Genomic DNA, 13,449 nt, shown 5'->3' with positions numbered 1-13,449 from the left:
GTAACCATTGGAATATCACTAAAGTTTAACAAATAAAGTGTTTTTCTCCATATAAATTATATCCAAAAAATTGCATACATGACTAATTCACTTCCTGGAAGAAGAAGCCTCCCAGCTCATTGAGACAGTGTTGGGTAATTTGCCATACCAATCCAAAACCTAATCCACTACTTTGACCTTTAGTGTCTATTAGTGTTCCTTATTTCCTCGCTAATGTGATATTAAGAGATGCAGTTCTTCTTGCTTCAGTCACCAACTCTGCATACAATACTTCCAAAAACCTGCAGCACCTAAAAAAATTCCTAATCTTTTTCCCTCTTTGCCTTGGTGTCTACACTGTAACGATCCTTTCATACTGCTTCCCCAACCACTCACAACACGAAAAAAAAAGATTTTAGAAGCACAAATAAATTTTCTCCTAGCTTTTTTTGATTGAGCGGAAGCAGCTCAAGCAATTCTACTAGCATTCATTTCTCTTTCCTGGTCACTTTAGTGAACCTACAGGAATTATATTACTTTTTTTAATATATTAGTGCACCAAAATTTATTAGTGTTCTAAAATGCCATATAAATGGATCAATGCTTTTTATCTAGTAAAACCTGCTTCTGTTAATAAAGTCCAAAAATGCTATTAGATATTTTCATTTTTTCATGGATTCATTCTTTAGAGAATGGGATCTAAGAACATTTAGTCTGCTTTGACTATGTACATAAATAAACAGCACATCCCTTCGCCATATCAATGCTTCTCACTCTCTACCCCCGCTTTAACTGCTCTGACCATTCACATACTGCACACAACTTTTAATGTGACATCAATCCAAGCTCTAATTTTATACATCTTAATTCTTCGATGCAGCTATGACTCACTTGGTAGCACACTTAGACGAAGGCTCCTCCTTCAATAGCGCAAGTACAAACATCTAGGCTGATGCCCTAATGTAGCACGGTGAAAATATTGCAATTTTGGAGGCTTTCAGAAGAGATATTAGACAGTGACACTCTATCTCACTATGCTTTTGCTTATGTCAAATATCCCATGACAATAACTGAATCTTCCCCAGTCAATACTTATCTCTTAGTTAATATTTACGCTTAATTGACAATAGTGAAATGGATCAGTTCTTTTTAGAAACCCGTTGCATACTAATTCACTGCAGTAAACTGTGTATAAATTGACTACAATGCAAAAATTACTACATTCATAGGAACTTATCTGGCTGAGAAGCCTTTTGTGAAATCCTGAAAGTGATTCAACAGATGTAAGATAAATGCAATTTTATCTGTAACAACTGATTTTTATCCATTCCCTGTCCAGTCTCAGAGATGACGTTTCTTCAACATACATTCTATGTCTATGACTCTTTTTATAAGCTCAGCAAGAACTCGGATCCCAATTCAGCTTGGGTATAGCCTGCCGATTTTTATTATTATAGAATCTGTTAACATTTATGAATAGTTAAAACAATAACAATTACAAAAATTAAAGCACCTGAAAAGAAAAAGAATAACAGGCTTAATGCTAAAACAATTAAGATAAGTAAATTATCAGAAAGTTACCTGGCTGTCTCAGAGCCTTTCTCTCTATTGAAATGAATGGAATCTCACAACTGCTGAATAACTGTAGAGACTTAGGGTTCTGCCATTGAACTCGATGAGGGGTGCACAGTTGGACTACACTTGAGAAATGTTTGGGGCATCTCACAGGAAGTTCTTGGACGCCAACATTTTTATATGCTTGTTTGTGGATCCCTGACTTCTAGGCAGATACAGAGAGAACCACTAACATTCCTCAGAAATATCTGGGTTATTATTCTCCTTACACGTTGGAGAAAATAATTCTTTTATGGGGGTCTTAAGTACAAATGTAATAGTTTTTTCACAAAAATAAATTAAAGGCTTTTGATACTTACTGAGAAGGATTAAAAAATATTGCTTTTGATGGATTTGGACAACTAAGAATTCAAAATATTTTTCTGCTCTGCTGTTTCATAAAAATTACAAACCAATGTCACTTTGTTCAGTTTTCAAAGGGTGTAAAAAATACATTTAAATCCTACATCAGACTCAATTTAGCATTTTCAATTATTGGTAAATAAATAAAAAATGGCAGATGTTGTAAATACTTATCAGGTCAGGCTTTATCTGTGGAGAGAGAAACCATTCATGTTTCAGATTGATGAAGTTTCATCAGAACATAGGAGTTCTGATGACATATCATCAACCTGAAATATTGAATTACAGTCATAGAGTCATAGAAAAGCACAGCACAGAAACAGTCCATTCAGCCCATTTAGACAATGCCAAACCATCTAAACTGCCCACTCCTTCTGACCTAGACCTGGACCATAGCCCCCCCAGCCTGTCCCTATCCAAGCTTCTCTTAAGCACTGAAATCGAGCTTGCATGCATCACTTACACTGGAGGCTCATTCCACACTCTCACAACCTTCTGAGTGAAGAAGTTTCCCCTCATGCTCCCCTTAAACATTTCACCTTTCACCCTTAACCCATGAACCCTAGTTGTAGTCCCACCCAACCTCAGCGGAAACAGCCTGCTTGTATTTACCCTATCTATACCCTTCATAATTTTGTATATATCTATCAAATCTCCCCTCAGTCTTCTATGTTCTAATTCTGATGGAATGTCATTGATCTGAAATACTAACTCAGTTTCTCTATTCTCAGGTGCTGCCTAACCTATTGAGTATTTCCAGTATTTTCTATTTCTACTTCAGATTTCCAGTGTATGGATTTTTTTTTGCATTTTAATTATTTGATTATTGTCTTTAGCAAAGATAAAATTACCAGAAAATCTTACTATTAGTAAAGTAAACAGGAATCATTTTTTTCTAGAGGGGCTTCACTAGAAGTGGCATATTTCAGCTTTTTGTCATTACAGTATCTGTATTTGAAGTATACAAAGAGACAGAAAGCCACTGGTACTCACTTAGCAGAGCTAGGACTTTGGTTGCTGAAGGAATCCACCACGTACATTTTGCCAGGGGTGGCAAGTCCTCTGGCTTTGCTGGGAACAGACGTAGAGATATAAACTGCAGCAATCTTTCGACGAGTTGCTTAAATCTCTTCAAAGGCAATCTGGAGAAAGCACATATCAATATTTCATTTTTCGAAGGATTCAATAATTGTTTTGAGTTTATCTTATGAAAAACAGAGTTACTGTATGAAGGCTAAAAATGTCCAACATTTATTTCCCAGTCGGTGCTTATGTTAGTCACTGTAGCAGGATGATATGTTATTTACGTTTATTCAAAAATTTGGTTGCAGATGGAATAGTAACTAGATTTTTTGCTTCTTTCTGGTAATGAGACTATTCTGTTTTAAATTTGTCCATGATTTTAAAGTTATCATGAAATAAAATATAATTTAACTAACAATATTTTGCAGGGAGAATCACAGGATTATTGGCTTAAATAAATTTGGCACGGACTAGAAGGGCCAAGATGGCCTGTTTCCGTGCTGTAATTGTTATTGTTATATGTTATATACAGTGTAGTACCTTAAAAAACAGGCCTTTTTTAAATAGAATTTGGTGCAAATATAAATACAAGGGGTCATTGATAAGTTCGTGGCCTAAGGTAGAAGGAGTCAATTTTAGAAAACCTAGCACATTTATTTTTCAACACAGTCCCCTCCTACATTTACACACTTAGTCCGGTGGTCGTGGAACATATGGATCTTGGACCTCCAGAAAGTGTCTACAGCAGGGGTGATTGATAAGTTCGTGGGCTAGGGGAGAAGGAGATGACTTATACAGCTCTCAGTACATGCACATGCAGTTCAACTCTTTGTGTGATTATGCAGAAAGTTTGAAGTTAATAACTTATCAGTTAATAACTCATCAGGGGTGATTGATAAGTTTGTGGCCTAAGGTAGATGGCGATGAATTATTAACTTCAAACTCTCAGCATAATCACTCAAAGCATTGAACTGCACGTGCATGTAACAAAAGCTGTATAATTCCTCCTTCTACCTTAGGCCACGAACTTATCAATCACACCGCGTATATAGAATTTAGATACCTGACCCATAGTCCAGTTCAGAAAATGGTGGTAATGGTTTGCCAACTGCCATAAACCTGCAGAATAAGAAATTTATCCTCTTGAATACAGGTCTGGACATATTAGCAAATAAACAGCTGATAATTCATTGGAAACACAATAATGAACTATCCAGGTGAAATTAAGGGGTCTGATCACCTACCTCATAGCATGAAGCTGAGATGTTCAGGGGAGACAGGGCAAAAGAAATTTAGGACTTCAAGAAATGTAATACTTTTGAAGTAAGTGTTTGATAGCATTAGTGAATATTATTGAGGTCTAAGGTTCTCAAAATAATTTCACCAGCTGGGAGTCCAATATGAAGCCAATATAGATATCAGTATTCATAGCCCTAGGTATGTATCATGAGACTTTCTGCGTGGCTTTTAACTCAATTGAGGGGCTACATAAGAATTACATATTATATCTTAACAGGAGGAAAATCTCATGCTTTCTACCAGCTGTACGAAAAAAGAGTTTTTCTGGACAAATGAGAATGTAAAAATTATCAATGACAATCATAATCAGACATTGATGAGCTAAGGGAAATATTACAAACAGTTCATGACTTTAAATTATCATCTCAACTGAGTCATAAGCTTGGGTTAATTGCACATTATTAGTCTCATGACTGATTGGCACGAATCATAGAACTATTTTGGCATGGAAGCAGTGACAGAAATCATAGAATCATTAGAGTGCAAAAGAAGGATATTCAGCTGATTGAGTCTGTGCCAGTTCTTTGCAGAGGGCGTTTTTCCCTAGGCTGAAATGGCTAGCATGAGAGGGCACAGTTGTAAGGTGCTTGGAAGCAGGTGCAGAAGAGATGCTAGGGACAAGTTTTTTACGCAGAGAGTGGTGAGTGCGTGGAATGGGCTGCCGGCGATGGTGGCGGAGGTGGATACGATAGGGTCTTTTAAGATATTCCTGGATAGGTACATGGAGCTTAGAAAAATAGAGGGCTATGGGTAACCCTAGGTAATTTCTAAGGTAAGGACATGTTCAGCACAGCTTTGTGGGCCGAAGGGCCTGTATTGTGCTGTAGGTTTTCTATGTTTTTATGGAACATACTAGTTAGTCCTCTTCTCTTTCTTTGCACACCTGCAGATCTTTTCTTGGATGTCCATTCAGCTCCCTTTTAAAGACTGAAACTGCACCTCCCTTTCAAGCAGTGAAATACAGATCACAACTACCTGCTGCTTTAGAAGTAGTCATTTCTTTACGTCACACCTCGCTCTTTTGTCAATCATTTTTCACTGAGGTCTCTTCCGTAATGGGAACAAATTTGCTTTATTCACATTGTGGAAAGCAATTAGCAATGTCGATGATTGACAGAGATTCCTGGAAAAATTCTGATGTGCCAAGTGTGAAATGGATGAAAAGGATCTAGTGCTTTCCTGGCATATATGATGAAAAACTCTTCTCAGGCTTCCTGCCAGGTAGAGGTTCGATCTTAACCAACGTTTTGATAACAAATTCTGCCATCTTCATTAGAGATGATGCCCAGGCATGTCTAATCCAGTGGTATTTATACACCCGACGTCCATCCTTCCTGATTAATTAGTCCTCATCTAATCACGTTTCCACTGTCCCAACACACATCAAAGTTGTTGGTGAACGCAGCAGGCCAGGCAGCATCTCTAGGAACAGGTGCAGTCGACGTTTCAGGCCGAGACCCTTCGTCAGGACTAACTGAAAGAAGAGCGAGTAAGGGATTTGAAAGCTGGAGGGGGAGGGGGAGATGCAAAATGTCCCACCTTGTTTACAATCAAATTACAGTTCTTACATAGGGCGAGACCTTCGTCTTTGTTAAAATTCTTTTCCTTTAGTTTTATTTCAATGGCTTCCTTCACCAAATGGTCCCAAAATCTATAGGCACAGCACAGTAATTTTGTGCTATCAAAGTCAATCTTATGGCCATTGCAAATGAAAAGTTCTACTACAGCCAATTTCTCTAGATTACCCAAACGGATACACCTCCTGTGCTCCCTGATTTGTGTTTTCACCATGCGTCCTGTCTGGCTGATATATACTGCTCCGCATGCACGGTGGAAACCCGCATCAAGGAGGTATAAATACCACCGGACTAGGCATCCCCTGGTATCATCCCTGATGAAGGCAGAATTTGTCACTGAAATCGATACCCGTACCTGGCTGTAAGGCTGAGAAGAGTCTATTTGTGAAATGGATATTAAGAAATTGGCGATCTCTTTGATACCGCTCCCTTTATTTTACAAAGATGTGAGAAATGGAAGAAAAATGATAAATGTTTTCGGAAAACCAACTGTTCAAAACTTTTATAAACTACTTCCCTAGATAAATTAACTTGAAATGGCCAACACATGCTTAAGTGAAGTTCAGCTGTCATAAAACTCCCCACAGTTAACTGCACTTCCAACAGTCGCACAAAAACACACCAAAGCTATTGTAAATGTGCTAAGAATAAGCCACACCCTTCAGAGTTTCTAGGTGCAGAAAAGAAAAAAAAATGCTGTACTTTTGAAACCAGTGAACCAGAAAATGATGATCCGCTTCGGACAGACTGGCCATCTGCCGTAACAAGTGGGCATAGATAATGTACGTTGACGTGCTCGCAAATTGAGGATTCTGCAGGAAAGTAAAACAGTTCATGGTGAATATCTGATTAGAAACCCAGGACTCAAACAAATTGTACACTCTTTATTTGGTACCCCTATACACCTGCTCGTTAATACAAATATCTAATCAGCCAATCATGTGGCAGCAACTCAAATCATAAACGCATACAGACATGATCAAGGGGTTCGGTTGTTCAGACCAAACATCAGAATGGGGAGGAAATATGATGTAAGTGACTTTGATCTTGGAATGATTGTTGATGCCAGATGGGATGGTTTGAGTCTCTCAGAAACTGCAGATCTCCTGTGATTTTCACGCACAACCGTCCCTAGTGTTTATCGAAAACGGCGTGAAAAATTTAAAAAAACATCCAGTGAGTGGCATCCTTGTGGGTGAAAACACCTTGTTAATGAGAAAGGTCAGAGGAGAACGGCCAGACTGGTTCATGCTGACAGGTAGGTGACAGTAACTCAAATAGCCACGCATTACAACAGTGATATGCAGAGCAGCTTCTCCGAATGCACAACACGTCAAACCTTGAAGTGGATGGGCTAGAGCAGCAGAAGACCATAAACATACACTCAATGGCCGCTTTATTAGGTACAGGAGATACCTAATAAAGTGGACACTGAGTGTATTTGACTGCTTCAGCATGAAACCCAACAACAGATTGTGAAGCAACATATTATATGGCAATCATATCACATACAAATCATGTGTCCCATTTGGCCTCAGTTGCTATCTGTGCTCCGTTCGAACAACTTAAAGGCAGCATGCTTAATAATAGATACAAGATGAATATTTTGTGAGATTTTAGGGATTTTTGATTATATCCAAGAATCAGAAACTAGTAGATTAATAGACCCATACCTGCACAAGTAACAAATAAGCTCGGAGATCATCTTTTGTCTGTGGCCTAGAAAAATTGAAAAATAAATTCAGTATTAATCAGTATCAAAGGAGAAGGATGAAGTTTCTGTATACAATTCCAATTACAAGTTGATACACCGATAACAATAGATGCCAAGTCCAAATGAAGGCACAATTCGACCAAATATTTATCGTAAATGCCTAATGAAAACCATATTGTCACACAGTAACATATTTAGTTAGGAATTTTTACTCTCCTGGAGCCTTCACTATTAATTGCCCGATACAGCTTCTGAGTGATCATTTTGTAATCTATGCATAACCCACATTATGACTGCAGTTTGAAAGGGAGAAGCTAAAATCTAACATCTTAGTATCTTAGTAGAGGGAAGGGTAATACCGGGGGATGAGAGAGGAGCAGGCCGAAGTTGATTGGAAGGAGACACTAGCATGGATGACGGCAAAACGATAATGACTGGGAGCAATTCAGAAGGCACAGGGTAGATTCATCTCAAAGAAGAAGCATTCTAAGGAGAGGATGAGACAACTACGGCTGACAAAGCAATCAAAGACAACATAAAAGCAAGAGAGAGGGTAAATAATACAGCAAAATTTAGCGGGAAACTAGAGGATTGGAAAGCTTTTAAAAGCTCACAGAAGTCAACTAAAAAAGCAATAAGGAGGGAAAAGATGAAATATGAAGGTAAGCTTCCAGATAATATAAAAGAGGCCTAATTCTGTTCCAATGAGTTATGGTCTTATCACACACATTCCAGCTGATATTGTAGATAGTAAATGAAAAATGAATACGTTTGATTTTATTCATTCTGGAGCCACTGCAAGAACCCTCCTGTTACACTAGGTGGAGTTATTTAGCACAAAACCAAATTGTAATTGAAGCTGGTGGGAGTTAATAACAATGTGGGATAAATAAAAAAAAACTCAAATTAATGTAGGATTAGTGTAAATGGGTGGTTGACTGTCAGAACTAGTGGGATGAAGGTCCTATTTCTATGGTATTTCTTTTTGTGATTCTAACCTTGAACCCTGCAAAGAAGTAGGTTTTGGCAATTCCTCTAGAAGCAGCTAATCCTCTGAGAAGCAGTGGTTCTCTCAGTCTGGTGTAACCACTGATAATCAGGATATTTCTGACCCAGCTAAGTTGTCTATAAGCAAACCAGAACTTTGGTTTCTATTGCAGTTTTAAATGTGCATCTTGCTCAGTCATCAAGTGAGCTAATACTAAATGTGAAGTCACTTGAAGTGGTTTCTGTTCTGATGATGTGAAATCCATTTTAGCCAAACTGAGAAGCTTTTGTGCTGGAAGAGCTTCGCTCATCTCATTCAGGAAGATCTCATGAAAAGCATTAATTTTAGAATGATTTCAATTGTGTTCACCTAGTGGGGTTAATTCCACTTACAAAAACATAAGAGTTTTCAACAGTATCATGACAAACAGCCCAACAAAGATGAACAGGTGCTCTCTTCTCAACATATACTGCCACTCTTAACAACGTTGGTGTCTCTGAGTTGGCGGCAACAGTCTAAGTCAGTATGGCAGCAGCACACTGCCTCCAGAGGCAGTAGAACAGGTAGGTAAACCTCTTTCATATCAACATTTTCATAGTCATAGAATCATAGAAAAGTACAGCACAGAAACAGGACCTTTGACCCACCTAGTCCATGTCAAACCATTTAGACTGCCTACTCCCATCGACCTGCACCAGGGCCACAGCACTCCATTTGCCTACCATCCATGTACCTATCCAAACTTCTCTTAAAAATTTAAATCGAGCTTGCATGTACCACTGGTGCCGACAGTTTGTTCTACATTCTCATGGCGCTCTGAGTGAAGAAGTTTCCCCTCATGTTCCACTTAAACTTCTCACCTTTCAGCCTTAACCCATGACCTCTGGTTGTAGTCCCACCAACCTCAGTGGAAAAATTCTGTTTGCACTTACCCTATCTATACCCCTCATAATTTTACATACCTCTACTAAATCTCCTCTCAATCTTCTATGTTCCAAGGAAAAATGTCCTAACCTATTCAATCTTTCCTTATAACTCAGGTCCCCCAGGCCCAGCAATATCCTTATAAATTTTGTCTGTGCTCTTCCAAACTTATTTACCTCTTTCCTGTAGGTAGGTGACCAAAACTCCAAATAATACTCCAAATTAGGCCTCACCAACATCTTACACAACGTCAAGCTATCTTCTGTACAATTCCTTTATAATTTTATATAAATTAGTACAACTTTCAAATTTACTAGGCAATCTTTATTGGCAGCAAAAGCCAATGTGCATTAAGTTAAAGGCATAAAGTAAATTGTTTTGATAAAGGCTTTAAATAACTCCTTTCCATAACTGTGGAATGAATTACAATGATTATACACAGTAAAATTGTATGAGGCTAGCACAGAAAGGAATCCATCTGCTAAGTCTATGGAACGTATTCTGTAAATGTAACCACACTACATCGGGGCAGTTTGTAAATCTGACTCAGTTAATCTTGAAGATTAATCACTTTCTAAATTCCACCTAGTAATTGTCATTTTGAACAGTTGCCCACTGTCCCAATTTCTGGCATAATTAGGGTGATCGGTTGCTCTATACTCTGTCTTCAAATAAGTGCTGGGCTTTGGAGGTTGGATAGAGAGCTGATTATTTATAATGTCACATGGCATGTAGTACCTTTAACAAAGCTTTCAAACAAACAGCTCTATTTATATTTTTCTTTGCGAGTGCAGTCCGTTAATACAGCACGGTGATCAATTCATATCCTGAGTGGCACTGGGCTCCTCTCTGCTAAAGCGCAGTTCTTGGTCTCTGTGTTTGCAAACTTCAGGAATACACTGGTCATTAAAATAGGCTCTGCGGCCTTTATTTTTACAGCACTGAGGTGGTTAGTTTGCATTAATTCTGTGCTTGAATGGTGTGACACACTGTGTGGTGCTATAGGATCTATTCACTATGCACAATGAGTAAGCAGAGTGTGGTACACAGCTCAATGTCACAACTTACATCACCAGATAAATCCAGCTGAGTTTCACTTGAGCTACTCTACATCAAGTAGCATAAGGTTCTTTCATGGCTAAAACTCGAGATGTTGAAAGTAAGAAAGAGAGGAGAGCAAGGTAATCTGTCAGAAAATGAGAGGGAGATTGGCTTAAAGCAAGTGATCATGTTTAAATTGGTAAAATGGTTTATTATTGTCACGTACTGAATTATAGGGAAAATCTTGTCTTGTGTACTGTTCATACACATCAATGAGGCAATGAGGTAATACAAGGAAAGACAATCACAGAATATTGTGTTCTCCTCCGGGATCCTGACAGCAATTTACACACCACTAGCGGCCAAATATAATCAAGCACTTGAGATACTGCATGATGCCGTCACCAGAGCAACAGGTCAACAGCAGATGCTAATTCATTGGCTCTTCACTTAAACCTGGAACATCTGGACAGCAAAGATGCCTACATCAGGATGCTCTTTATTGACTACAGCTAGGTATGTAATACTGTCATTCTCTCAAAGCTAATCGATAAACTTCAACACCTTGGCCTCAATACCACCTTGTGCGATTGGATCCTCAATTTCCTCACTTTCAGACCCCAGTCAGTTTGGATTGGCAACAACATCTCCTCCATGATCTCCATCAGCACAGGTGCACCACAGGCTGTGTGTTAATCCCCCTGTTCTACTCACTTTATACTTGTGACTATGTGGCTAAGCACAGCTCCAATGCCATATTCAAGTTTGCTGATGACACCACTGCCGTAGGCAAAGACAGCGATGAATCAGCATATAGGAGGGAGACTAAAAATCTGGCTGAGTGGTGCCACAGCAACAACCTCTTACCCAATGTCAGCAAGACCAAGGAGCTGATTAATGACTTCAGGAGGAAGAAACCGGAGATCCATGAGCCAGTCCTTATCAAGGAATTAAAGGTGGAGAGGGTCAGCAACTTTAAATTCCTCAGTGTTATCATTTCAGATGACCTGTCCTGGGCCCTGCACATATATGCAATTATGAAAAAAGCACAACAGCTTCCTTAGAAAATTGCAAAGATTCTGCATGACATCTAAAACTTTGCCAAGCTACTACAGATGTGTGATGGAGAGTACTTTGACTGGCTGCATTACAGCCTAGTATGGAAACTCCAATGCCCTTGAATGGAAAATCTTACAAAAAGTAGTGGACACAGGCCAGTCCATCATGGGTATAGCTCTCCCCACCACTGAGAACATCTACACAGAGCGTTCTCACAGAAAAGCAGTATCCATCATCAGGGACCACCACAACCCAGGTCATGTGCTCATCTCACTGTTGCCATCAGAAAGAAGGCACAGGAACCTTAGGACTCACAGCACCGGGTTCTTGAACAAGACGGGATGACTTTACTCAATTTCACTTGCCCATCACTGACCTGTTTTCACAACCTATCGACTCATTTTCAAGGACTCTTCATTCCATGTTCTCAATATTTATTGTTTATTTATTTATTGTTATGATTTTTTTCTTTTTGTATTTGCACAATTTGTTGTCTTTTACACACTGGTTGTCCACCCTGTTGGTGTGGTCTTTCATTGATTCTATTATGGTTATTGGATTTCCTGAGTATGCCTGCAAGAAAATTAATCTCGGGTTGTATATGGTGATATATATATTTACATACATATGTACTTTGATAATAAACTTACTTTAAACTTGGAAGTGTGACAGTTAGAGAATATGCAGTACAAGTACATGATAAGTTGCAAGGTTATAACAAGATAGATTGGAAAGTAATGAGTCCATGTTATTGTGACAGGGGGCAGTTCAGTATTTTTTTAACAGTGGGACAGAAGTTCAGCTTGAACCTAGTGGTGTGTGCTTTCAGGCTTTTGTATCTTTTGCCTGATGGGAAGGAAGAGAAGAGGGAATATCCAGAACTTTCTCAGATCACATTTCCTACAAAATTTGACAAGGATCAGATGTTTGCCAAAGCCTCTGCTGCTCCTTGGGTTGCTGTAGATACAGGCTCACCATTAGGCACACCGCTGGGCCACTTTTGCAGCACTTGACCTTTAAATCAACAGTCACAATGCATTTCCCTGGTTCCATTTCTTGCCAGGATGGCATCAATGATGCAAATCACATTTCCCACAATGCAAGAGGGTCCTTTGCCCTAAAAGTAATGTGTTCACCTCCTCTTTAAGAATATAGTATTAGGCCAAGGGGAAAAGAAGTTTTCTACACTGGTGGGAATAACAGTGATGAAATTGAAAGATTGACTTTACTCATATTACATTGATAGCTTGCAAAGATGTTCTTGGAAAGGCCTCGTGTGAAGCTGCTTCACAAACACGCCCAGATGACACTGAGGAAAAATGCACAACACTTGAGGAGTTACCATGACAACTGTATCCTATGACGATCTACTGTGCCCTTCCTTTCTAGGCACTGCATCTGTTAGTTAGGCATGGCACTCCAAAGCCTGGCTCCACACAGTCCAGGCCCAAGTAGAGAAAGGGAATGTAGTGAGAACCATTCCAACATTATTATGCAGCTGAGCAGAAAATCAGAGCCTTAAACAATAGCTCTGCTCGTTAAATTGCTTGGGTGACGTCCTGCACAAACCATATGTTGGGTCCTATACAACCCGCCAATTATGTGGCCTTGGTTAAATCAGTTTAGATGATCAAGAGATGGTGGAACAGGAGGAAGAGGAGGGTGGATAAGGAGAAGAATGTAGAAACTCTCTATCCTGTCAAGGAAAGGCTGATGGAATTAGGCTTTTGGTGAGATGGATACTGAATGGGATCCTTTTTTTCTCAGCGTGTGTAGCAATTCATGCTCTAACACAGCGAGACCTGGACAAAGTTTAGAAATAGACCAATAAGTGGTAGATAACATCAGTCCTACACAGTGGATGGAAG

At 39.1% G+C, this 13,449-nt stretch overlaps 1 protein-coding gene across 3 annotated transcripts in view; it reads right to left on the bottom strand.

Annotated features, from left to right (window-relative positions):
- The window catches only part of hectd2 (HECT domain containing 2), a 136,140-nt gene that overhangs the window by 60,450 nt on the left and 62,241 nt on the right, over window positions 1-13,449 (bottom strand). For all 3 annotated transcript variants that reach the window (XM_063071179.1, XM_063071180.1, XM_063071181.1), the window contains 3 exons: window positions 7,529-7,574; window positions 6,558-6,667; window positions 2,950-3,098 (listed from right to left, as the gene is read on the bottom strand). In XM_063071179.1, coding sequence (XP_062927249.1) covers window positions 2,950-3,098; window positions 6,558-6,667; window positions 7,529-7,574 — 305 coding nt within the window. The remainder of the gene's footprint in view (window positions 1-2,949; window positions 3,099-6,557; window positions 6,668-7,528; window positions 7,575-13,449) is intronic.

Source organism: Mobula hypostoma, chromosome 19 (assembly GCF_963921235.1).
Source record: "Mobula hypostoma chromosome 19, sMobHyp1.1, whole genome shotgun sequence".
Classification (NCBI taxonomy): Eukaryota; Metazoa; Chordata; class Chondrichthyes; order Myliobatiformes; family Myliobatidae; genus Mobula; species Mobula hypostoma.
This window is presented reverse-complemented; position numbering and strand designations above follow the sequence as displayed.